Source organism: Topomyia yanbarensis, chromosome 3, assembly GCF_030247195.1.
Source record: "Topomyia yanbarensis strain Yona2022 chromosome 3, ASM3024719v1, whole genome shotgun sequence".
In the NCBI taxonomy this organism is placed as follows: Eukaryota; Metazoa; Arthropoda; class Insecta; order Diptera; family Culicidae; genus Topomyia; species Topomyia yanbarensis.
In genome coordinates this window covers 403,123,833-403,150,551 of record NC_080672.1, presented here as the reverse complement: position 1 = coordinate 403,150,551, position 26,719 = coordinate 403,123,833, and the positions used below count along the sequence as shown (strand labels likewise).

The 26,719-nt window shown below is 35.2% G+C and overlaps 1 protein-coding gene across 2 annotated transcripts in view; it reads left to right on the top strand.

Annotated features, from left to right (window-relative positions):
* The window catches only part of LOC131690020 (ecdysone-induced protein 74EF-like), a 164,415-nt gene that overhangs the window by 62,422 nt on the left and 75,274 nt on the right, over positions 1-26,719 (top strand). Inside the window, exon 1 of one of the 2 annotated variants that reach the window (XM_058975458.1) lies at positions 21,856-24,527. The exons of the other annotated variant lie outside the window; for it this stretch is intronic. Coding sequence (XP_058831441.1) covers positions 23,582-24,527 — 946 coding nt within the window. The 5' untranslated portion in view covers positions 21,856-23,581. Of the gene's footprint in view, positions 1-21,855; positions 24,528-26,719 lie in introns of those variants that run through there. 2 annotated transcript variants of the gene reach the window in all.

Genomic DNA, 26,719 nt, shown 5'->3' with positions numbered 1-26,719 from the left:
TGCAAAAGTCTTAGAAGATTTTCGGAAAGATGGACGGGTCTGCAAGACTCCTTATGACCCCACACCCCAACAATATAGGTATTTTCGGAATGCAGTAGGTAGGTGAAGAGTAGGTGCCAGAAATTTCTGGCGACTTCCGGTTTAGCGAAATCCGCTATAACCAAATCAATATGGGTATTTTCGGAATGGTCTTGACGAGTAGGTGCCAGAAAGTGATCTTCGACACCATTTTGAAATCAAAGATGGCGATTTCCGGTTTAGCGAAATTTGCTATAACTCTATCAATATGGATATTTTCGGAATGCTCTTGACGAGTAGGTGCCAGAAATTGATCTTTGACGCCATTTTGAAATCAAAGATGGCGACTTCCGGTTTAGCAAAATTCGCTAACTCAATCGATATAGATATTTTCGGAATGGTCTTGAAGAGTAGGTGCCAAAATTGATTTTTGACGCCATCTTAAAATCAAAGATGGCGACTTCCGGTTTAGCGAAATTCGCTGTAACCCAATCAATATAGGTATTTTCGGAATGGTCTTGAAGAGTAGGTGCCAAAATTGATTTTTGACGCCATTTTGAAATCTCTGATGGCGACTTCCGGCTTAGCGAGATTCTCTACAACTCAATCAACATGAGTATTTTCGGAATGGTTATGAGGAGTATCAGACAAACGTCGATGTTTGGCGTCATTTTAAAATTCTAGATGGCGACTTCCGGTATACCGAAATTCCCGCATGAAAAATCTGGGCAATCATCTAAATCACCCTCAAATATAAGATCTAATCATAAACCAGCAAAATGCAAAATATTTTTATGTGTTCATCCCGAAGAGTGCGGTAAGAATGAAGGAGAGAAAAAAAGAGACGTATGTGGTGTGGGTTGGGAGTTTGAATTTATTCAAATTAAACATATTGCTTAAATTTAAGTAAATTCAACTGTTTAATTAAAACAATTTCCAAAAATACCCATATTGATTGGGTTATAGCGAATTTTGCTAAACCGGAAGTCGCCATCTTGGATTTCAAAATGGCGTCAAAAATCAATTTTGGCACCTACTCTTCAAGACCATTCCGAAAATACCCATATTGTTGGGGTGTGGGCAATAAGAAGTCTTGCAGACCAGCCTTTTCCATCTTTCCGAAAATCTTCTAAGTCTTTTGCATTCAAAAGGACTTGGAATATTTTTACAAAAACCGCGGTAATTGGAAAATCCGTGTAAAAAAAACCGCGTTAATTGGAAAATCCGCGATAAAAAAAACTGCGTAATTGGAAAATCCGCGTGAAAAAACCTTGTAAAAAACCACGTAAAAACCTGGGTGTAATATCGTGATGTAGTTATGTGAGAAAGAAGGGCGGAAAAGAGGAAAGAGTGTTTTTTGTGGTTAGACTCGAAAGTGAATTGTGAGTCCCACACAGGCACCTTACCCTCGTAACCCGGCGGCAATACTTTGCTTAAATAGCTCTCCTCGAATACTGTGCTTACCCATAATCAATTGAAGTTAAATGAAAGACTTCGAATAGTTTTTACTACAGATAATTTATCCGGGAACACGAATCTCGGTCCCATTTTGAAACATTTTCTCATATAACAAGCTCCTGCTGAATTGTCTATGGCAAAACGTGCCTGATTAAGATCGCGAGTTGCGAGCTACAATTCAATCTGTCCGAGACAAACAGGTGCTCTTCTATGACGCAGATAGAACGGTTACACGTGTTATCACTTACAATTACTCCGACGACAGTAATAACTACAACAACAAATACAACTTTCGCGTAGCTGTTCATCCTTCTCGCGAATGATCTGCGAAATTTCTGTTTCTCAACGCGCTAAATGCTGTTCTACCCAGCTAGTTGCTAGTTTCGATCGGATCACGTTTGTCACTTCGTCAGTCAACGCGATGACGCGCCACCTCTCATCGGAAGAGCTAAGCAGATCGAGGAGCGCGGGATCGTAAACTTCAATTAAATGCGGCGAGTATATAAATCAAACCTCTTGAAACCGGCACTTACTTACACAACCATTCGGTTTACCAGTGAGAATTACAGGCAACCGTCGCCGACCATTCCCCGAAATACAGCAGGTCGCGAGCGGCGACGCGCCAGGAATGACAGATATCTAACCTAGATTTTCATCCAATTAGTTCTGAAATGCGAAATTTATGGCAAAAGGAAGCACCCCGCTGCCGGTCGAAAGTGGTTTGCCAGTACATAGTACTGTGACCTATTCGGCGATGATACACGGGAAACTTAATCCGTAACGACAGTCGATTCACAACTCTCGTAAATGTCGGCCATGCTTCGGAATCCAACAAACAAGTTTATTTTTCCTCATTGGAATGTCCCATTTGGTTAGTTGGTGGTTCGTGAAACGGGGACAGCATGCAAAAATCAAAAACGGAACGGCATTAAGTCATTTTAACGAGAAAATTTGACATAATCGGGGGAAATAATAATAGCCGCCGGCGACGACAGCAGTAGCCGCATTTGTCCGCCTGCTCTATTCAAAGGCATCATCGGTCTGCTTAACCGAAGAACGAGTTCAAACAGATGGAGGACCCTCAAGGGCTATGCGGCAGAACGTGCGTTGAAATTTATCATTTATACTGTCCCACTCTCCTCCTTCGGCTACGCCACGGTTTCGCATTCGCCGCCCGATCCGGCAAGCGAGCACCTAATAAATCACAAGCTTTTTCGCCTATTTTCATCGCGCAAACCTGCGGGAGCTGCCGGTGGAAACGGGAACTCACATATATATAAATAAACATCTTCCTAGTGCTGCTCGCGGCCATTGAAAGTGAGCATGACACGCGTTCCCCGCATAATTAGACCGGCTGCTAGAGCTAGAGTGTGGTTCAAGTTTAAAGTCGCGACCCGACGGTCATCCGTCGGATGCATCGTTCCGCGTGCTGTCTCCCCGTGTTGCGGTACACCAGTCCCCCGGTACCGTTGTTGTAACGGGAGACGACGCGGGAGAAAGGAAATATTTGCATTCATTCGGCCGTACCCGTTTCAAGCAAATGCGAGCATAGCATATCAGCGTATGTGCTAGGTTATACCGTGCATAGTCAAAACAAGTTCTAGCAAGTCGTCGTCGTCGCCTTCCTGGATCCACAAGTCGGGCGTTTAATTAACTTATGATGTACCTTCAAAGAATGACTTCAAATGATTTCGCAAAGGTAATAGGATCCCCCTGCTGTGGCGGGCGGTAGGCGACATCGTTGATAGGATGTTAACTCAGCGAATCGGCCGGAAAAGGGTCCGCTGTCCGAAATCGTCCGAAATCGCCCACGGGCTGTGCCCATCAGGAATACAACGCCAACGCGCCAATCGGTTTAATTGAGTCATTTCCGTTCGTTGTCCCAGCTAGCTGCGAGTACCTTCAAGTTCCATCGATGATTACGGGGAAATGGTTCTATTCGCTGGCAAAAATCAATCTAACTTTTCAAAGGGCCAAGCCGATTTCTACAGTACCAATGTACAGAACGAAATCTATTATCATTGTGACAATTTTGGAAATTTTTTCTTAATTTTGAAAAAGTTTAAAATTTGTTAAAATTTGAAATATTTTTTAAAAAATTATAAAAGTTTGTTAAAATTTATGGAAAAAAATTGAAAAACAAAAGCTAAAAATGGGTACAAAATTAAAAAGTTTGAAATAATTTGAAAAAAAATTGTCTAAATTTATGAAGTTTACTATTATTAGAGATTTTCAAAATTTGTTAAAATATGTAAAAAAACAAAAAAAATGTAAAAGTTTGTAAAAATTTGTAAAATTTGTATTTGAAAAATAATTAAATATAAAAAATTTCGCAAGATTTGAAATTTTTTGTGAAAATTGGAAAATTTTGTGCAAAAAATTTCGATAAAATTTGGGAATTTCTGTAAAATTTTAAAAGTTTTGTGAAATATTTAAAAATCCGCGAAAATCAAAAAGTCCAATGTTTGGAAATCTGTAAAACTTTTAAAAATCTCAAAATTGTTAAAAATCAGCGAAATCTTCAAAAAATGTACAAATTTTTTACAAATTTGTGAAGTATGTATTTTAAATTCTAAAAAAATCGTGATTTTTTTTAAAATTTGTGACATTAAAGTTTGTAAAATTCTGCAAACATAAAAAAAAAATAGAAAAGTTGCTGAAAATGAGCAAAACTTGGTAAAACTTTGAATTTTTTTTGTAAAAATTTGTAAAGTTTTTTTAAAATTTATACAAATTTGTGAAAATTAATAAAAATTTTGCACAAGCGTTAAAATTTTTAAATTTGAAAAATAAAAATAATTTCATAATTTTTTTTAAGTTTGTTGATTTTTTAAACATTCTTTGAAAATTTTAATTTTTTTTTTTTTTGAATTTTGTATAATTCTGCCTTTTGATTTGGAATTTAAATTTGGAAGATTTTGTAAAATTTGCTAAATTTGGAAAATTTTGAGAAATTTGGAAAATTTTGTAAAAATTGAATAAAATATTGAAGTTTGAATGACGTAAAACTTCGTAAAATTTTGCGTAAAATATCGTAAAATTTCGTATTTTTCTTTAAATTTTTTAAACTTCATAAAACTTTGCATAAACTTTTGGTAAAGTTTCGCGTTAATTGTCGTTAAATTTCACATAAAATGTCGCAAAATTTAACGAAAGATTTTGTAATATTTCTTAAAATTTCATTCCTTAAATTTCGTAGAATTTCGCATTAAGTTTTCATAGCAATTTATTTTGAATTGCGTACAATTTCATGTAAAATTTCATTGAATTTCACGTAAAATTCCGCGTAATATTTCGTATAATTTTGCCTTAAGGGGAGATACCTTTAATTTTTCAAAAAATCGTTTTTATTGCCTTATCTGAAAGTACAACTCCGTGAGAATATTTTCCCGAATTTTTATAAACTCGATTATCTTGAAGTTTCGTTTTTCCAAAAATTGTTTTTCCGTGATCACGATTGCCGAAACCACCACAATACATTAAGTTGGATGTAATGAAATCATTGCTTTATGCCTTTACCTAAATTCAAACTTCGTTGACATTTTTCTCACAAAAAGATATGTAACCACGGAACTTTCGTAAAATTTCGCGTGAAATTTTGTAAAATTTCGCCTGAATTTTCGTAACATTTTGCGCAAAATTTCGCTCAGATTTTTTTTTATAATTTCGTAAAAATATTTAAATCTGCGCTTTAATATGAAATTCGTGTAAAATTTCGCAACATTTCGCGTAAAATTTCGTGTGAAACTTCGTAAAATTTTGCATGAAATTTTGTAAAATTTCGCGAATAGCTTCGTAGAATTTACCAAAATTTGTAAAATTTGTAAAATTTGCCTGAATTTGTATAATTTGCCAAAGCTTTTACAAAGTTGCCGAAATTCTACAAATTTGCAAAGCTTTATATTTTTGTATAATTTTACAAATTTTGTGAATTTTGTAAAATTTTCTTAAGATTTGCAAAATTTCCTAGAATTTGTGAAATTTCCTAAAATTTGTAAAATTTCCAAAAATTTGTAAAATTTCCAAAAATTTGTAAAATTTCCTAAAATTTGGATAATTTCCTAAAATTTGGATAATTTCCTAAAATTTGGATAATTTCCCAAAATTTGTAAAATTTCCTAAAATTTGGATAATTTCCCAAAATTTGTAAAATTTCCTAAAATTTGGATAATTTCCCAAAATTTGTAAAATTTCGTAAAATTTGTAAAATTTCCTAAAATTTGTATAATTTCCAAAAATTTGGATAATTTCCTAAAATTTGGATAATTTACTAAAATTTGTAAAATTTCCTAAAATTTGAAAAAAAAATTCCTGAAATTTGTAAAATTTCCTAAAATTTGTAAAATTTCCTAAAATTGGTAAAATTTGTAAAATTTCCTAAAATTTATATAATTTCCAAAAATTTGGATAACTTCCTAAAATTTGGATAATTTCCTAAAATTTGTAAAATTTCCCAAAATTTGAAAAAAATTCCCAAAATTTGTAAAATTTCCTAAAATTTGCGAAATTTCCTAAAATTGGTAAAATTTCCTAAAATTTGTAAAATTTCCTATAATTTGTACAATTTCCTTAAATTTGAAAAATATCCTAAAATTTGTAGAATTTCCTTAAATTTGTAAAATTTCCTAAAATTTGGATACTTTCCTAAAATTTGTAAAATTTCCAAAAATTTGTAAAATTTCCAAAAATTTGTAAAATTTCCTAAAATTTCTAAACTTTGTAAAATTTTCTAAAAATTGTTCAATTTCCAAAAATTTGGGAAATTTCCTGAACTTCGTAATTGTAAAAATTTCTCAAAATTTGTAAAATTTCCCAAAATCTGAAAAAAAAAAAGACTTTTGGAGGTATCTAACCCCTAAACTTTTGTAAAATTTCGTTCAATTTCGCGTGAAGTTTTGTAAAATTTGGCGAAAAATTTCGTGAAATTTCGTAAATTTACGCGTAAATACGAAATTCGCTTAAAATTGCGCAACATTTCGCGTAAAATTTCCCGCAAAGCTTCGCATTTCCTAAAATTTGTTGAATATCCTAAAATTTGCGAAATTTCCTAAAATTTGTAAAATTTTCTAAAATTTGTAAAATTTCCTAACATTTGAAAAATTTCCCAAAATTTTGAACTTTGAATAAAATTTCGTGTTAATATTTCGTAAAATAGGAAATTCTCGTAAAATTGCGCAACATTTCGCGAAAAAAAATGTAAAATTTCGCGCAATTGGCCAAATTTTTTTTTTTACATTATACAATAATACAAGTTTTCAAATTTGTAACATTTTTTTAAATTTGTAAAATTAACAAAAATTTGCAAAATTTCCTAAAATTTGTAAAATTTTCTAAAATTTGTAAAATTCCTTAAAATTTGTAAAATTTCCTAAAATTTGAAAAATTTCCTATAAGTTGAAAAAATTGTGAAATTTTCTAAAATTTGTACAATTTTTCCAAAATTTGTATTTCAATATTTAAAATTTGCGTAATTTTCTAAAATTTGTAAAATTTCTTTAAATTTGTAAAATTTTAATATTAATATTTGTAAAATTTCCTAAAATTTGTAAAATTTCCTAAAATTTGTAAACTTTCTCAAAAATTTGTGAAATTTCCTAAAATTTGTAAAATTTTCTAAGATTTGTAAATTTCCCAAGATTTGTAAAATTCCCTAAAATTTGTAAAAAATTGTGAAATTTCCTAAAACTTGTAGGTAACATTTCTTAAAACTTGTAAATTTTCCTAAAATTTGTTAAGAAAATGTAACAAATTATAAAATATTCCTAAAATTTGCAAAATTTCCCAAAATTTGTAAAATTTCCTAAAATTTGCAAAATTATCGGAATTTGAAAAATTTCCCGAAATCGTAAAAATTTGTTAAATATTCCAAAATTTGTAAAATTTTCTAAAATTTGTGAAATTTTCTAAAATATTCCAAAATTTTTAAAATTTCTTAAAATTTCTTAAAATTTCTTAAAATTTATAAAATTTTCAAAAATTTGTAAAATTTCCTAACATAAGTAAAATTTCCTAAAATTTGTAAAATTTGGTAAATTTCCAAAAATTTGGAAAATTTCCTTAAATTTCGTAACTTACTTAAAATTTCTAAAATTTCCTAAATTTGTAAAATTTCCTAATTTATAATTTTTTTAAAATAATTTTAAAATATCCTAAAGTTTGAAATTTAATTAAATTTTTCAAATTCTGGAAAAATTTTCAAATTTTAGGAAATTGCCCGAATTTTGATACTATTTCCCAAAATTTGAAAAATTTCCTAAAATTTGAAAAATTTTTAGGAAAACTTTCAAATTTTTCAAATTTTGGGAAATAGTATCAAAATTTGTGCAATTTCAATTTGCAAAATTTCCTAGAATTTGTAAAATTTTCTTAAATTAGCAAATTCGCGCTTTCGTAAAATTTCGAAAAGTTTCGCAAACTTCCGTTAAATTTCGCACAATTTCGTTAAATTTCGTAAAATTTTGCAAATCTCCGTAAATCCTGATATTTCGCAATATTTTGTGAAATTTCGTGAAATTTTGTTAAATTTCGTGAAATTTTGTTAAATTTCGTAAAATTTTATAAAATTTTGGGGTAATTCGTAAAATCTTGTGTGAAATTTCCTAAGCTATCGCAAAATTTCGTGCAATCTGTGAAATTTCGCAAAATTTTATAAAATTTCGTGAAATTTAGCATAATTATGTAAAATTTCGAGAAATTAGAACTTTGATAAATTTCGTGTAATGCTGTGAAAGTTCGTACAATTTTGTTAGGTTTCGTGAAGTTTCGTAAAATTTAGCAAAGTTTCGTAAAATTGCCTAAAATATCGACAAATTTCCTGAAACTTCGAAAAAATTCGTTAAATTTCGTTAAGTATCGTAAAATTTTGCGAAATTTTTTAATATTTCGAAAATTTGATGATTTTGCAGAATTTGAAAAATTACATTAAATGAGAAAAATTGCATTAAATTTGCAAATTTGCGTAAAATAAGATTTCTTGGAATTTGTAAATATTTATAAAATTTGGAAAATTTCGTTACATTTGAAAAATTTCGTAAAATTTGGAAACTTTCGCCTAGTTTGAAAAATTTCGTCAAATTTGTAAAAAATCGTAAATTTTTAAAGATTCCGTTAATATTTGAAAAATTCCGTAAAATTTGGAAAATTTTGCAAAATTTTGTATTTTGTTTGTAAAAATCTTGTAAATTTTTATAAAATGTTTGTCAAATTTACGTAAATCTTTTGTAAAATTTTTGAAAAATGCTTGAAAATTGTTTTGCAAGTTTTTTTTAAATGTTTTATAAATTTTTTGTAAAACGTAAAGTAATTGTAAAATATTTTTTTATGATATTTTTGATAAAGGTTTCGAAATATTTTAAAAATAATTTTGTAGTATTCTTGTACTTGTTTTGCAAAATTTTCGCATTTTTTTGAAAAATTAGCTTCAAATCTGCGAAAATTTAAATTCATGAAATTTTTTTGAAAAAGTTTTGTCAAATTCTTGTAAATTATTGTTAAACATTTGTAAAATTCCTTGAATTTTTGTAAAATTTTCATAAACTTGCATTTTAAATTTGTAGAAATTTTGTAAAATTTGTAAAATTTATACGATTTGGATTTTTTTATGAATCTGTGAAATCCATTGTGAAATTTGAAAAATATATAAAATCGGTGATGTAAAATCAGCAAAATATTTAAGATCCATAAAATCCTTTAAATTTATAAATATAAAATCCATAAAATCTGCAAAATTCTCAAAATCTGCAAAATCAGACAAATCAGTTAAATCTGCAAAATCTGTAAATATCCATAAAAATCTGTAAATATGCTAAATCCATAAAATCTTTCAATTTGGAAAACCTCTAAAAGCTGCCAAATTTGTACAATCTGTAAAAGCTGTAGAATCTGTTGACTTTGAAAAACTATGAAACCTAAAACATTAAAAGTAAAACTATTAAATCGTCTTAATTTTTTGACTACATTTGTGTGAAAATTCTTTGTAACAACTATGTTAAAAGTTGTAAATATGTATGTGTGTGTAAAATCTTTGTCCAGTAGACCATAGACGTCCTTTAAAGTCTCAAAATTCGGATATCAATGTGACAGTGAAGCGTTTTCTCCACCCTACCGTCCTTCACCGGGAAACGCAGGGGTTTTAACTTTCAAGGTTACACCCCAATAACCTGTTGTAGGAGTGGGTAGAAAGAGAAGCCTTGATTGTACATCCTACCGAACGAAGAGGAGGAAGTTCTACGGCCTACGTGGAAGCAGATCAGATTTCGTTGGCGTCCTCCCTTGGTGCGTTAACTAATTGTGAGACAAGTCGGAAAACCTCCTCAAATCATTATCGAAGGCGGGCGTTGAGATTTTCCGGAAACAAAATGAATTTTCGGTGGTAACCTAAAAAGCTAAAAAGTTTTTCCTCCCCCTATCAAATTGTTGGTAAAAGTAATTTAATTGATTTTTTTTTTCTTTTCAGGTACGTACCAGCATCTGTCTAACTTTATCTCCCAAGGGGAAAGTAAGTACATAATGTAGGTCATTACAACACAAAGCCAACAATTTCAAATAGAATACGTACCTCAAAACTTGCTGCCCAAATATATCAGTATTTTATTGATCCATTGATTTTCGTGGTTTGGATTTGTAGAATGCTAGATCAATTATATAAAATTGATTAAAGCTAACATTGGGCCAGCACCTTCTTCCATAGTTTTAAATATTTTCGTATATGTATAAGGGTATGTAACCATAAAACTGCTCTAGTGAGATATCTGGTGTTTAAAGTACACATACTGAGATCTTCCATTTTTACATGACTTCTTGGCTAAGGGGAAAACCCCCAAGAAGCTGTTGGTTTACCCCAAAGTACCTTTTCCTACAAATTAAAACGTCAAACCGGCCCAATACCAACGCAGCTGAATAATCCTCTTTACATTCAAAATACAACATTCAACTACATCCTCAACGTGCTCGCGTAGTTTTCTAATCTTCTTGCTATCAAACTAAGTTTCTTGTTGCTTCGATGAAACATGAAGTTGAAAAAAAAGTAAACCATCGAATATCAACAAACGTTCTTTTTCCACATATGCAAATGCAGGATTCCAGTATCCTCAAATTACATCGGCATATTTTCTCGCCTCACACCGATCCCCACCCCAACCGGCCCTGAGAACGAAAAACCTATAAATAATTAACATTAAAATAGTCCGAAAAACATGATTCATTTATCACATAATCCGTTTCCCTCTCGCTTTCGTTTCGCGAGTTTCGTATCCCCCTTTTTGTGTGGAGCATCCGGGGGTGGTGCAGTGCAAAGCGAACGCATGTGCCTTTACGCAACAACCCTCGCCCGCGGAGACGGGAAAGAACGCGAACATGCCACAGGCACTTCCCTTTCTTCGATTCTCTTCTATAGCACGGGAAACCCACACTCCGGCATACCTTACCCGGACGATAGGCGGACTGTCGATCGGCGGATGAACGGTCGAACAAACGAACAAACATCAGAACATCGATATGTGGTTGAGGGGGCGGGCGTGCGGGTGAGATGTGGTGACAGCCAGTGTGTGCGAGGTGTGGTATCCGCCTTCTTCCCATCCCTTTCCAGATGCACCACCGCAACATACCACACCCCCGTCGGACAACAGACACAGTTTCATTCCACTTTCAATGTTCTGCTCGATTGCAACAAATCTCTCGCTTACACAGCCACACACACACACATGTACGTACTGTATTCGGTCTCGGTACACAGTCAGTAATAAGTAATGTAGTATCGAGTCACCGAATGACGAAGAATGTACGAAGGTGCATCCAATTGAATGCGTTCGGTACGGGGCTCGCAGTGTAGTAAAGCTAAGCGGGAGAGTGTGTGGAGTGTGGAGAGAGCAAAATAAGCAAAATAGAGAGAATTAAAAAATTGTGCAGCTCCGTATTTGCACTGTCGGAGGCGCTAGCTGGTCTCGCTGTTTGCGGTTGTGCTTTTGGGGTGCGGTCACAAATAACGAATGATTTTTATTTGAAAAAGAAATTGATTCAATTGACCATGCAATATAATATATTGCATGGTCAATTGAATCAATTTTTATATTATATGGGCTGGAATGCTTAGATTCATAAGGCACACGACAAAATATGGCGATTTTTTTTCAAAAGGCATAAATTAACTTGTTTCTAGAGTAGAATTATCTCATTATTATCCATGACCAACCTATGCAGTCTGTTTCTGCCAATGTCTACTTGTGTCTGCAGTAGAAATCAAAAACAACTTCACGTTTTCTTGAAACATTTTCAAAACTTTACAATTGTGGGCAGCCAATAGAGAATACAAGTAGTATTTACAATAGACCGAGTGATATTGAATCTGCGGAAGCGTCTGTACATCAAACTCAAAATCCAAAGGATCAATTACTTTGAAATTTTGCACGGCACTTCTTCACATAATTTCCAACACAATTACGGCAGCCTTTTTTATATTATTAGCATATATCATTAATTTGCATTGGCCGATTTGTTAAGCGAAAATCAGTTTTTTTTGCTTTCAACTACTACGATAAACTGAAAAATAAGAATAGAAAAATTTCCAACCTTAGTAATTATATAAAGAAGTCCAGCGCAAAATTTCAAAACGATTCATCCTGTAGATCTTGAGCTATTATTTTCACTGCACTTTTTTATAAAGCCGCTTCCGGAGATTCACTTCACTCGCTCAATTTCGCATATTTTGCAATGATATTTTGTATGGAAATTGAAAGTTTATACAAATGCCATCAGGATCACAATCACTGCCGACAACGCCATTTGTCCTTGACATTGTCTTCTAGTGACCAAAGGTTCAAAGATCTAATAATTTTAGAGGTTTTCGATCAGTTTAATCTGGATTTTTTCTCACCAGGTGTTCGGAAATTGACCACGTTCGGGCATACGCAGCAAATTCTTCCCTCTATCTATTACGATTACCTTTTTTGAATTTATCTGAGGCGTAAATGCTTTTGGTGGGTTATCAACATAAACTGGCGGGTCATCAACTTAAAAGTGGTAACACTGTATAACTGTCACTCCGTTTACTTGATCTAACTTTTAGAATCAATCCCACAATAGCTAAAATTATAATTATAATTCATTCAGATAGCTTCCTTCCATAAATCGTAGCCTGCATTAATTGCAATCGATTAATGTATGCATATATATGTCATCGCTTTGGATTCAAAGTCATAGGCTAAATAAATGTTCACGCTTGCTTGCCGCGCTTCCATTCATATTATCGTTTGAATCCCTGGCAACCCTATACCATCATATGGAGTTTGACAGCGACCGACATATATGGGGCGTTATAGCTATAAAGCCCCAAACAAAGAATTATGTTCGGCACTATGCTCGATATTCAAGCATTCCACACGACGTTTTGCATCTTGTGGGATGATTTAATATCATATCATTCAGAAAATCGACATTTTGTAACTAAATACAGCTTCTAATCATTCGGTTCAAAATCAATGTTTTGCCTTTCATGGCAGTGATGCTGGCTGTACAGAGACGTCGTCCTTGTCAGGGGGCTGGATAAAATCTATTGGTCCTTGCGGTGTCGCGGGAATGCAAGCTGTTTACGCCTTGAATCAGCTGCTCGTAATATGTGCGCGGTTTCGTTTGACGTGGAATAACTTAGCTCCAAATGGCCATTTTTTCCTCGGCGGCATGTTGTTAAGTGTTAAAGGTTTTTTTTTTTCAACTAAAAAAAGACGGCCAAAACACCTTTTGCTTTCATATTGTAATAAACAATTGTTTAAAAATATACAAAATAGTAACCTTCCAAATCGAAAAAAAATCAGTTAATTCGGCCGCCCGAAGTTTTTTTTTTAAATTCTCGGGCTAAAAACTTAAAATGTCAATATAATGGCCAAATAAATATTTTTTTATGCATGGCTCATCTTGATTTTCCAATGTTGAATACTTCCGAAAAATTGGATCTTAAATCAAAATTGTAATTTAATCATATTTAGGGTGGCCTGTTTGAGACATTTTGACTCAGTACAAACAAAAATAAGTTGTAGAGAATGTTAAGTGGCATATTATTAATTCGAAAAATCATAAACTTCTAGAAAAACACTATTTTTGAACTACTTTACCAGCAAAAAGTCACTTGATACTCTTAACTTTTTTAATAGCCCGTCGTCCCTCACCACCACACAAAACTTAAAAAAAATTCTTAGCTTTCCAATGAAACTTTGAGAATGAGAATATAAAGCATACTGTTTAGGCTAGTGTCTTTTAAGAACTGACAAGTCGACTACAGAAAAAGTCCAATAATGAAATTACAAAGAAATAAGAAGAAATAAGAATATAACGTCGAAGAACAAATTATTTTGAGAAAATTTCCAAAATCCTTATCAAAAACATTAACTAAAGAATTTGCGTTTTGACTTCGTCTCATCATAATCCAACACTGAACAGGCATATCGTAGTTGGTAAATCGATTGCCTTGTACATAGCTCACCAGGGTTCGATTCCCAACTCTGCACATAGAGTTAGAGATTTTTCCAAAAGAGATTTCTCTAACCCGAAAAGAGGCGAATGACCCTAAGGTTAAAACCTCTATAATCAAAAAATTCAACACTAACTTAGTGACAGCATTGACACTACCTCCAAAAACGAAAACACTATTTGTGTGTGTCTGAGCAAATCCCTAGTCTTGCTTGGAACATAATGAAAATTGCTGAATTGAAAAAAATGAAAAACGACTTTTTGCGCAGTTCTGCAAAATAGTTTTTTACTACATTGTATTGTATTGTATTTGATAAGATCTACAACCTATACTAAGGCATTTGGAATGTACAAAATATCTGTAGCACCCTATAATTACTATTTTGTTTATCAAATTTGACAGTTGCTTAACTTTTATCTCGAACCAATAAATACCTGCAAACAATATTGCTAACATGACTTAAAACATAGGGAAGAGTGGGTACACGTGATCTCACTTTTGTTTTTTCACATAACTTTTTAATGAAATGAAAACTTTGATTGCAAAATCGTCATTTTGCAGTCAATTCGAATTGTAAGAGGTGTGAATAATGTGTTAATCCGAATACCATGTCCTGTCAGTAATATGACCAGTTTTGAAAATCATGTCAAAATTAAGTTTTTGTAAAAAAGGTGTGGTAACTTAATCCCCTGCCTACTAGGGCTAAACAAACAGAGCACACTATGACTAATAGAAACGAAAGTTAAGCCTAACCTGACAATATAACTAATAAGATTACCTTTTTAGATGTACAACAAACTCTAATAGCAGTAAAAAGTGAAGCCAGATATTTGCGGTAAATCAGTGCTGTTTGACTGGCTTTTCCAACTATCAATAACTTATATCAACATTTGTTCGCGAAACAAACATTTTAGTTCAATCTATACTGTCAGGTACTTTATGTAAGTGATTATTTCTATTCCTATACATTTCGGAAGTGTGTGTGTGAGAGTTAATGATTGGGATCAAGACTACCCAGTGTTACAGGAATCAAAGGTACCTGTTGCATGAGATGAACGAAATTTAGTTTATTTTGTATTACTATTCATTAGAAAAACGTGTTTTTCTAGACAAAAGCCCTTATAAAGTAATTGTAGTTGAAAATATTCATAAAATATTAGTTCGACGAACTCATACAATCGTTCAAAAAATTGCAAAAAAGATCTTCGAGATGAATTTTAACCCATATTTTCGAAAATATGATGCAATTTTTCCAAAACAATTGTAATACATTTGATTTGTTTTTTAAGCATCATAAACTACCAAATACGTCATTTTCGTTTATGTTTTGATAACTTTTTGTGTTTAGATTATGCGATATGGCAGAGGAATCAAATATCCCCATAGATCAAGTGTCCGCTTCTTCCCTATTGTGCCCTATAATTTTAATATAAATTGTGCCCGATAATTTTAATATAAATAGATTAAAGAAATTGTCACCGTCAAACTAACGCACACGTGACTTACCAAATATAAGCCAGACTTGATTATCAGTACTCCGATTATAATGCGAAATGACTCGATTGTTTGAACTTCTTTTTATAGTTTGAGTGCTCATCACTCACCTATTATTTTAATTTTATTTCAACTATAACTTTTAGAAGATACGAATTTTCTAAAAAAAAACGCTTTTAATCCACCTAACAGTGTGATGAGACATTTCTTATAACTCTTATCACTCTCTTCGGATATTATATCGTTTTAGAACATTTAGAACTTGATGCTTCGCGATGGTTTTGATAACACATACTACATGGGATAGTGGCAGGACTCAGAGAATCGCTCAAATCAGCATAGGACAAGATCAGTGCTAGAAATCTCAAACCAAATCAATGGGAATGCGAAAAAATCGCCCATAAAATAGACATACCAACGAATTATTGTTAATGCTCTGTTAATAAAATATCTGAATTGTGGGTGGGAAAACCGAATTTTCCTAAAGGGGTTATATATTGTACTGACTACTGAGCCAAAAAAATCGAAATTTTTTTGAATCGATTTGAAGTTTATACTTTACTCAAATTTCCAACGCAACTGAGAACTAAGAAATCAACGCTTTTTCTTGAAAAAAGCGATACTAGCAGTGACACCATTCAAATAAAATCAACAGTGAATATTTCCAGTCTTGGTTTTATTTCCTATTTAAGAGCTATTGTGTTTTTTACATCTTAGATTGCATGATGCAGTGATCGAAATCCAAAACTTCATGAAGTATTTGAAATTATTAAATTAAAATTTGTGTTTGCTATTGAAATTGACAAAACGATAGTATCGCCCCTTTGGCGATTGTTTACTTTTTCGGTCCCACCTATCAGCATTGAAGTATCGCCCTTACGTTTTTTACAATACCAATTTTACAATTGGTGGGTTTTTGGTGAAAATCGATCTTACTGCCCAAACGGCATAATTCCGAAACCGTAATTTTTGAAGTTTTAAAATTATGCTGAATTAATTTTTTAGAAAATAGTAACAGAGTTCGTGTCTTTAGCAAATTTGTTGAGACTTTATTGTAGTCATGAATATTAACCTGAGAAAATTCACCATAAATACTTCTAGGACGATATACCATCAAAATTCATTTATCAAGTGATGCGCTGTTTAACGTTTATAAACTCATTGAAGATACTAAACCTCCGAAATTGGCGGTGATGATGATGATGAAAATGATGCTATCTTGACCTTAAATTACTGTTTTAAAAACATTTGACCTATACATATAATTGGTCATACAACAACAATCAGAATCGATCAGGACCTGCTAGAGTCGAATGTAAATCGTCATTTTTAATAAATTTTTCTCTACATTCAGAAAGTGTTATCCTCGTTATTAATCATATTACGTTTTCATCACAACTCGACGCATTCCCAAAATAAAAACCTGTTTTAATCCACCTAGTGGTGCAATTGTGCTTTTCTCATTTGTCCAGACTACGATTCCATGGCTGGTTATGTTCAATACAATGGTGAAAATGAATATTACATGTTCAGTACGATTTGCACATACATACAATGGATCGACAACCACGATCTTGAGATACTATGTGATACTGAAACATCGCTTGAAACCAGCGGCGGATCATGGAGAAAGATCCGGGAGGTCCAGGTCCTGCCGAAAATTTTCAACTTGTTAAGAAATTTTAAACTAGTTTTAATTTTAAAGTAGCAACCCCTCACTGCATACTCCCTCCGGGCCGGTATGATTGACGATTTTTGGAGTGATTGCATAACCTTTCTATATGAGAAAGGCAAAAATGTACCAAAGTCCAAAAAAGTCAATTTTTGTCAAACATCTCAATGTTTCATGCATTTTAAAGTCATTTGGCATCAAAAATACAAATTTGATTTTGAACATTTTTCATTTCAGTTTATATGGGAATTTGCTGTGTGATTGCACTCTTCAACTCGTAACTCCGGAACCGGAAGTCCAATCAATAAAAAATTCAACAGCAGCCGATGGGAAGGTTGTACTTTTCATTTGAGAGACTAACTTTGTGCAAATCGGTCCAGCCATCTCTGAGAAACAGAGGTCACATTTTTTTCCACATATATACACACACAGACATTTTCCGATCTCGACGAACTGAGTCGATTGGCATATGACACTCGGCCCTCCGGGGTCGGGATTAGATTGACAAATTTTAGAGTGAATAAGAAAGGCAAAAATATTTTTAGCAAATGTTGAAAGTTATGCATTTTTTTGGTGAGCAGTTCTATGTTTCATAGACATTAAATCAATTTTAACTTCTCTTCCTATTAAATAAAGACCCTTATTACAGTACATCTCTACAAAAACGAGATCAATTTGAAAATAAATCTGAGGATTATTGATTAGAGAACTCTGGAATTTTCTATTGGAATGTTTTCAGGCAGTAATTTGATATTGATGCTATTAGACAACTGTGAAATCAAGACCAATAGATCAGTTACATATCAGGACCCCATTCCGACAATTTATCAAAAGTCCTCATGATGTTTACAACAACAGGTTATCAATCTACAGATCAGATAATTGTTATTGTAATATTGAATTAAATCAGTCTGCATCAATAAATTTTCAACTTCAATCCAATATTTTTTTTGGGTGTGGTGGGGGTGGGGGGGTTGTATGGTGTTAAACCCCAAAGCCTTCTCTTGGCTACGCCGTTGCTTGGAGTCATTTATTTCGCTTTTCATTTTCCGATATGTTTCAGATCGATCCGATGGTTATCAATTAGAAAAATTGCAGTCAGAAGGTTCGCTCAAATGAACATTTTTGCACTGATAAGTTATCAAGTTCCTTCCAGACAACTTGGAAGTGTTTGGTGATTATTTCTAGCGGTTGTAGATAGTAAAATGAAATACAAAATTCGATTTATCGAAATAATGTTTAGCTTATTTCAATGGATTATTACTATATTGAACAATAAATAGGCGACAAAGAGTAATCCACAAACAACAAGCCATAACTTTTAAAGTATTCAAAATAGATATTTGAAGTCTTCAGTAAAGTTATTCGCAAAAGTAAGAGCTACAAATTTGCTGAAGGCATCATTTCGATATAATTACTTACAAGAAAATTTGTGAAAATATCTCACTCATAGGGAGATTAATCAGCAAAAGCACAATACCAAAAGAAAGGGCATATTGCCTCCATTAAATTCTCCGAAGATACTATTGACCTAAAATAAGCCGTTTTGGCGTTAATAATAGATTACATGTTTTTGGTCATATTTCTGGCAATGGGAAATGATAAAAATCTTTCGTCCGCATTTAATGTTAAATATCTCTTTTGATCATAGTCCGATTTCAACAATCTATAGCTTGTTCGAAAGGTATTCGTTAAAGCTGTCTAAAAAAATAAAGCTGTCTAAAACATAATCTATATTGTCAATATCGGCAGATTATTCAAAAAAACTGCAAAAAACGCCATTATATCTTGGAAACTAAACATCAGAATCAAAAACAAATTAATAGCGTTCTTACTGTTTTTTAGTCCTTTCATTTAAAATTGGTTTGGATAAGATCGGTTCAGCCATTGCTGAGAAACACGAATGAGAATTTGTCCGTTACATACACACACAGACACACCCACAGACATTGTCCCAAATCGTCGAGCTGAGTCGAGTGGTATATAAGACTCGGCCCGCCGGTCCTCGGAAAAAATCTTGAAAGTTTGAGCGAATTCTATACATCTCTTTTATAAGAAATGTAAAAATGAAAGCTACGTAAAAGTACATAAATTTCACTTATTTAGTAAATAACTTCGAATTCAATGTGATGTAAAACATATTTTTCTACACAAATGGATTACCAGCTCTGATGAGCAATGGATTTAGATGACCATTAAAAAGTTGTTATATTTTAAATGTATTTTTAATTATCATTCTTATTAATTTTAAATATTAGATAAAGTTTTTCGAATCGTCAACATACATAACATTCATTAACGCATGTATATTCTTATCGTGAAAGATATCGTAACTTAAAAAGAATATTTTTTCAACTATAACTATACTAGGCACAACTAGAAAGAAATACACTTTAGAACTGGGTTCCTATTTTTGCTCGTTTATTACAGTTACTACTATTAAAGGGGTTCTAGGGTTCATTTACAAACAGCGACTTATTGCTTCAGGAATATTACGAGTAGATAATTTTGGTCTGTAGTAAAGATGTAAGCAAAAATAAGCTTAACATTTCATCTTGTTTTTCATATTTTTCAAGAAAATGTTGCAATATCTCGCTTATAAGGGCATTAATCACTGCAACTATATCACTAAAACGAAGATCTTGGATTCTGAAATATCTTAAAAGAAATTATTATCTTACACTTTACGGTTTTCGAGTGAATATTTTACCGCAGATTTTGGGCAAAAAACGCTATTAAATGGTTGATCAGAAATAAGTTCCATAAGCCAAACACTCAGGAATGTACTTTAAATAGTATTTTGCGAATGTATAACGAATGTATTACACAAGAATTTTTTTTTTGATTCTATTACCCGGAGTTAAATTTTTCTGAGCACTAGGGTTAATCAAAATTAAATTATCTTGTTATGTTCGCTTCGCGCTGACTCAGATATAAGTAAGCTGGGTATCCCACCTGTTGTCTTCGGTAGTTGGAAGCGTGCATGACAGGTAATTGGTGTATATTCATAAAATCGAACCTTCTGCCCTCTATGAATTGGGATAAAAATTAATGTGATGTAATTGAAACTAGACTTGTGGGCTCCATTCGTTTCATTCTGTTTTGGCCGAATTTTCAGTCGATTCTTAAGCGGATTTTGCTTTAGGCAAATCTGAATCAAGTTCGAACCCAATTGCCAGCATAATCTATAAGCGAACCGCGGTTGAGTTAACAAGCAAAATCAATGTGGAACCCTTCTCCCTGGACATGTTTACCATTGCTCTAATAAAATATTTTAAGATAATTCTAAGGGATCAATGAAACGTAAAAAGGTGATTCTTTTTATTTTATATCACTTCTGTGCATAACTGTCGCTTCACATTACTAACCCTCTTAGCCAAATCACTCCCAACGATTTATCAAACCACCACGTTTCTTCCTTATTCCAGGTTAAAAATGATTCAATGATTAAATCATTAATTAAATGAATAATTTGATCGCCGCCTAATTTTGAATCATCTTTTGTTTGTACGCTGCACAGTTGGCTTAGTTACATACCACATGTACCACAAACATTAATATTGACAAGAAAAATTGTCTGCAATTTTCCAGGATCCCCAAATGTATTGGGTGTGTATGTGTAGACTAGACTAGGCTTCTGTTTATAACTGTCGCTTCAATATTTACCCTTAACTCTGCAATATGCTAGTAAAAACTGTCTTTTGATCGGTACTGGAAATTTAGTGAAAAGTTTCATAATGACGCCGTAATAATCCATAGAAAGAATCAACAAAGAAAGATTCTCATTGATAATCAGGACCTTTTGAACTTTTTCTTCAGAATTCTAACAAATAATACATTTTTGTAGCACCGTAAATGGTCGATCTCCTGTGAACAGCCAATCGCTCTCAGATCGAATCATCGCTGTATCATCCCCTCAGTCGCAGCAAAGCTCTCTCTCTGAAACCTGCATCGCTCAATGCCTGACAAACGAGAGAACAAATCATATGTTTACAACCCTCACACGCGTTTGCCGATGGTAACCAACCTGGCCTGTATGTAGTACTGCCTACTACACAACCAACACTTGGGTGAATGTAGGTACGTACGACCGAATCGCGACTCGCGCCAGCCAGCCAGCCAGCAGTGCAGCGAGAGACGTTCCTGCTGCCTCGGAAAACAGGGGGTGTTGTGACGGAGATCATGGTTTTTCGCTTTTCCGCTTTGTGCGATTGTTCTGCCCGGTTTCCTCTCTCTCTCTCGCAGGCATTAGACAAGCAATCGACGAGCGCATACAGGCATAACCGCGAACGGATTGTCGTCGGACGGCACGGCAGCCTCTCTCCGCCAACCCCTCACTCGCTGCTGCCCTTCCAGACCAGAAGGGATTGCGTTTTCGTTTTCGTTTACCCACTCTCCCGAGCCGAGCATGCAACGCAACCGCACACACTAGCGAAGCGGCGCGAGAAAAAGAATGCAAATTTTCCGTATACGTGCACGGAAAGTTTCGCTTTTAATACACCAACACACAGACGATGCGTTTTCGTTGTGCAGAATGCACTTCAACAGCATCACCCGTCGTGGGACGAGGATTGCGGATTGTATGGCATACCTATACACACCATCAAAGTATGTATATGCTCTCTACAGTGCCGTGCTCTCGCTCTCAATAGCTTTTTTCACTCTCGCTCTCGGTACTCGGATTTGTTTCGGCAGTCGGAACAGTTTGGTTGGGTGGCGATTCGTACTCTCGCGCATTCATGCTACCGACTGCTTTGGAAAAGTAGAGGAAGGTCGGAGCACAGAGCTGTCATTTCTTGTACCGTTTCGTCATTCCGATTCAAGAACGGATCGTGTGAATACGCGTTTTGTTTTATATCGTTGTACCAGACGATTTTTATACATAGATCTATAGTTTTCCTCTTCAGTTGCTATCAAAGAAAATACATTAAACTTTTTAGAACAGTACACAGAAACTTTTGAAGCAGGACAAAGTTGAAGAAACATGTGATCGGTCGTTTTTGTTTTTCTTTTCGTGCAAGTTGTGTTTTCTGGTAAAAGCAAGTGACCGAAAGTTATTCCCCAACCGGAAACGAAGAAAAAAAATCAGTGGTTTCTTACTTCAAACGCAGTTACAAAAGAGTCTACCTCAAGTGTTAAAACAAAAGTTTTTTTTCTAAGAAAAATCATTGCCGTGAAAGTGCTGTAGCCGATAGATCAAACAGAGCCGGAAAATTGAATTTTCCTTCGAAGCAAACCCACGAGTCAGTCGATACAGCGGATAGCGCCAAGCCCAAACGAGACAGTGCGGAGTAGACATCGGGTAGACACCGCCCCATACCCACCCGGGTTCCACGTAAGGACACAGTGAAAAGTGAAATTTTCCTCCCGTGGAAAGTGGCTCCAGAGCACAGACAGAGAGAGAGACAGAGACGTTCGGTTTCTGGCGGACAAGCATGAGTGTGTCCCGAAAGGAAAAGTGAAAACGAGGGGGGCACCAGACACATATACAAACAGGAGTGCGCGCGCGACGTTTTCCCGTTCCCATTTTTCCCTACCACGACTCTCGAGACGGGTCACTCGGGTGGCTCTCGAAAATTTGCTAGGAGCCGAACGAACGCCCAATTTCGGGCGGGTAGTCGGCTATCCTTGGCCTGCTGAGCAGCAGCGTGCCAAGTTGAAAGTGAAAACTCGGAGCTGCTTTTGTTGATTCCGCAACCACCACCAGCAGCAGCAGTATCAGCAGTGCAAGTGGTTTTCGTCTCGTGTAAAACAGTGTGAAAACGCGGAAAAAGGATTTTCGTCCTTTTTTGCGGGCGGCCTATTTCGGGGTGGCCTGTTCCGCATGTGTGCGTGTTTGTTTTGGGTTGGTCGATTTTTTCGATAAATGTTACTTTTTCCGGCCGGCAGCAGCGAGAAATGTGCTTGTGTGACTCAGGGATTGTTGAAACAGTAAGCAAATACACAGCCAGGAAGTTCGAATCACGTAAAATGACACAACCGAAAAGTGCTGCCGCAGCTCCTCCGGCTCGTCAATAATAAAAAATAATAATAATGATAATGTTATTGGAAATCAGGAAAGCTAAGGTGTGAACGGTAAACACGCACCACCGCACAAATTACCGCAAGTGGGGTGCTGAAAATGCACTGCCTAATTGGAAATTTATCGACTTGACACAAAAACAAAGTAAATCGCAGAGGCATAATTAAAATTATAGGAAAATGAACAGCTTTAATCAACCTAGAAAAATAACCTAAATAGAGTGTTTTGTAGTTAAGCCAAGAAGAATGTTTGTAGCCAATTATTGAAAAGCCTCTAGTGAAAATTTATTCTTTGTTGGAAATCGTTGAAAAAAAAACAAGTTGTTGGAAACAATAGTGCAAAGTGTCAGTTCAAAGAGAAGAAAACTATTTACAAACTACTCAGTGAATACAGAAGAACATTCGGAAGAAACTATAACAGTGAGAATCCCGGATCGAATCAGGAAAATAGAGCTGCAATGATGATGTTGCAGCATATGTCACCCCACTTTGTGGGGCAGACGGAACCTCCGGGGCCATCCCCGCCGGGGACTCCAACATCGCCGATGCAGAGTCCTTCGCCGTCCCCAGTGCACCACGCAGTTCCAGTCGCCGATCAGCCGTCTCGAATCATTATCCGTCGATCGTCGCTCCACATGGTTCCCTCGGAAGAGGAACCTCACTACAGATACAAACGGGAACCAAATTCACGCCCCAACACGCCACCAGCCTCGTTTGACCACTATGTCCCGACTTCGATCGGTACCGAGCCGTATACCGAACATTATCGGCCCCGTTCGCGGACACCTCCGGTCACTCCGACCCATCACCAGCATCGAATCGCCTCGGTGATTCAAGAACGCACAGAAAATGTCATCCGTTACATCAAAGAAGAACGCCCGGTGCGTCGTGGCTCGATTGAGGAAGATCAACAGGTGGCCGTGGCTCAGTACTATCGCAATCACCACCAGCAGGCGCTTCGTTATCACCACCAACAACAACAATTACAAGAACAACAACACACCCAGGAGGAGGACGACTATGCCGAAAGGCGACCCACCGACGGTCGCCCTTATCACCATGAGGACGAACCGGAGGTCCGCTACCACCACCAGCAGCATCGTCGACGGTTGTCGGAACGGCGTGGTGATGAACCCGACTCGGATTACAGCGACAGTCAGGCTGGTGGCGCCGTCAGTGGTGACACCGATCACTATCCCAAGTCCGAGGAGGACGAAGGCGAGGACGACGACGACGAGGACGGTAACGGTGACCGTCCGCTCGATCTGTCGATGAAGATCAAACGACGGGCCCGGAGAGATTCCGGTGGTAGCGATTCGGACGATTCGGCGGGACCGGACTCGGACGGGCATCCGCGCGGGCAGGGCCGGGCGGCCTACAAGAAAAGTCTGATGAAGCGATACCGTAAGTTTAGTTTTTTTAATCTCTATTTGACGTTCCGTTGTAATTTGAGAACTTTTCAAGGTGACCTAATTTTCGGAGGTAAGACGTCATCAGTTTGGTTACTTTTGATGGGAATAGTCGGGGGGAATAACTTCCAGACGGTCCGGCGCATGCACAAAAGAGTTGCAAACATTCGGAGGTGTTTTTTGCTCGTTTCTAGCAGGGAGAAAAAAAGCCGAACTTTCCAGTCGGAGCCCCTATGTTTTTTTTCAAGTGGGATTCCGACGGCGGCTACCGCTGCGCGCGCCGCCAAAGGGATTTCTGCTTTTGTCGAGAGAGGAAAAACTCATCGTTAATTGCAAGCAGGGATTCTGTTTGGGCTCAAAACAAGTTTCTTTTATTCGTAGAATTGGGTCAAAGTACGATTAAGAAGTGGAAAAAATCTGGCGCAAAAGGGTTGTGATTTTAGCAACTTCTTGCCTCATTCCGAACCGATCAATCGATGGGAAGTGAGTAATTGATGAGACGGCATTTGCATAATTGATGCCTTTTTCGCATAATTATTTGCTTCTGTTCTGGCCGGTTTTCCATGGGAAATTGGTTTTTTTCTCGTGATATCCCAACAGCTCTCGAAAAGAGGCCACACCCCTGTTTGGCGTTTTGCTGCGGCGCATTTGTCGACCGTTTTGCTCCTTGGAATGTACTGTGGGAGCCTTTCTCGTCATCGGTAAATTTAGATGGCGATTGGAGCTCGGTATGGCTGCAGGAATTTGCGTTTCGACCTTGTCTCATCAGAATCCGACACTAACTTAATGACAGGACTCTTGCGGGACATCACGTAGGACTAGGGGCTTGCTCAAAAATACAAATAGTGTTTTCGTTTTTTTGAGCTAGCGCTTAGTCCTGTCACTAAGTTATTGTCGGATTCTGATGTGACGAAGTAGAAACGCAATTTCCATAACTAATTTAGTTATAGGTTTTGTGCTCCTCACGCGCAAACATGATTTCAAACAATGTTTTGCTCAGTGAAGCAAAAATTGTTTTTACCTAAATTTTCTCCACTAAGGAGAATCCAATCATTTATCACTTTAACAAACAAACTTATTGGTTTGAAAATATTTTTTTATTAGAACAACAACAAATTTTTGCTTTCAATAAATACATTTTTAGTATCAATAATTTTCTTTTAATTTCCATAAAATAACTATTGAAAAACGGAACGATAATTTTGTTTTATTGAAACAATAAATAAATTTTATTGAATTCAATAAATAATTTTATTGTCTCCCGACCAATAATTTAATTTATTGAATTTAATGCATAATTTTATTGAATCTACAAATCTTTTTTCTGCGTGTAGGATAATGGTTTCAAAGTTATTTGAACTGGAGTAGTTGTTTTTTCTGTTCGATGGTGTCACTAAGGAATTGTCAGTGTCCCTTTTCAAGTCGTCGAACGTTTTACACGGACCACGGGCTAATCTGCATTCTTCACTGAGGTTCAATAGATGCCACACCCAAACTTAGTGGGCTAATCACGAGGTTACCTCAAACTATATGGTCTTGCCACTCGCCTACAGTAAATGGAATCATGCGCTAGTCGATTAGAAAGTTCCTAAAACCTAATTTAAAATTCTCATCTTGCTGAATAAAAAATTAGGAAAATTTTCCAAAATGGCGGCTAACTCAAAAAGGTCTTCTTTATCGATTTCGTTGTTTTTGGTTCCATACGCACAGAAGTCATGTCGCAACTGGCACAGCTAACTTGCGACACATTGGATGCTAGCTACTTTTTCACCAACTAATTTCTACGAAATTATTCTTTAATTGCCGCAAAGCTCTACTTTATCGACTTTGATAACTATTTTCGGGAAATTGAATACCAAGAGAAACGAAAAAATTGAAAAAATAAACGGACAGGTATTCTAGAGCGAATCAGTTATAAACTAATAACAGAAAACCAGAGCGAGACAAGCTCACGTGAGCATAATCGAAAGATAATGTGAAGAATCTTTTGTCTTCTGCTTGCTAGAAGTCAGACGTTTCACCCTCGTCCAACAGCCTTCCAATTTACTTACCTGTCGTTTCTCTTAGTCATCAATTTGCCGAAAGTGGACATCAAAATCATTACTTTTGTTTCTCTCACTCTTCAGTTTGACGAAAAAGTCATTAGAATCGATAAAGTAGAACTTTGCGGCAATTAAAGATTATAAG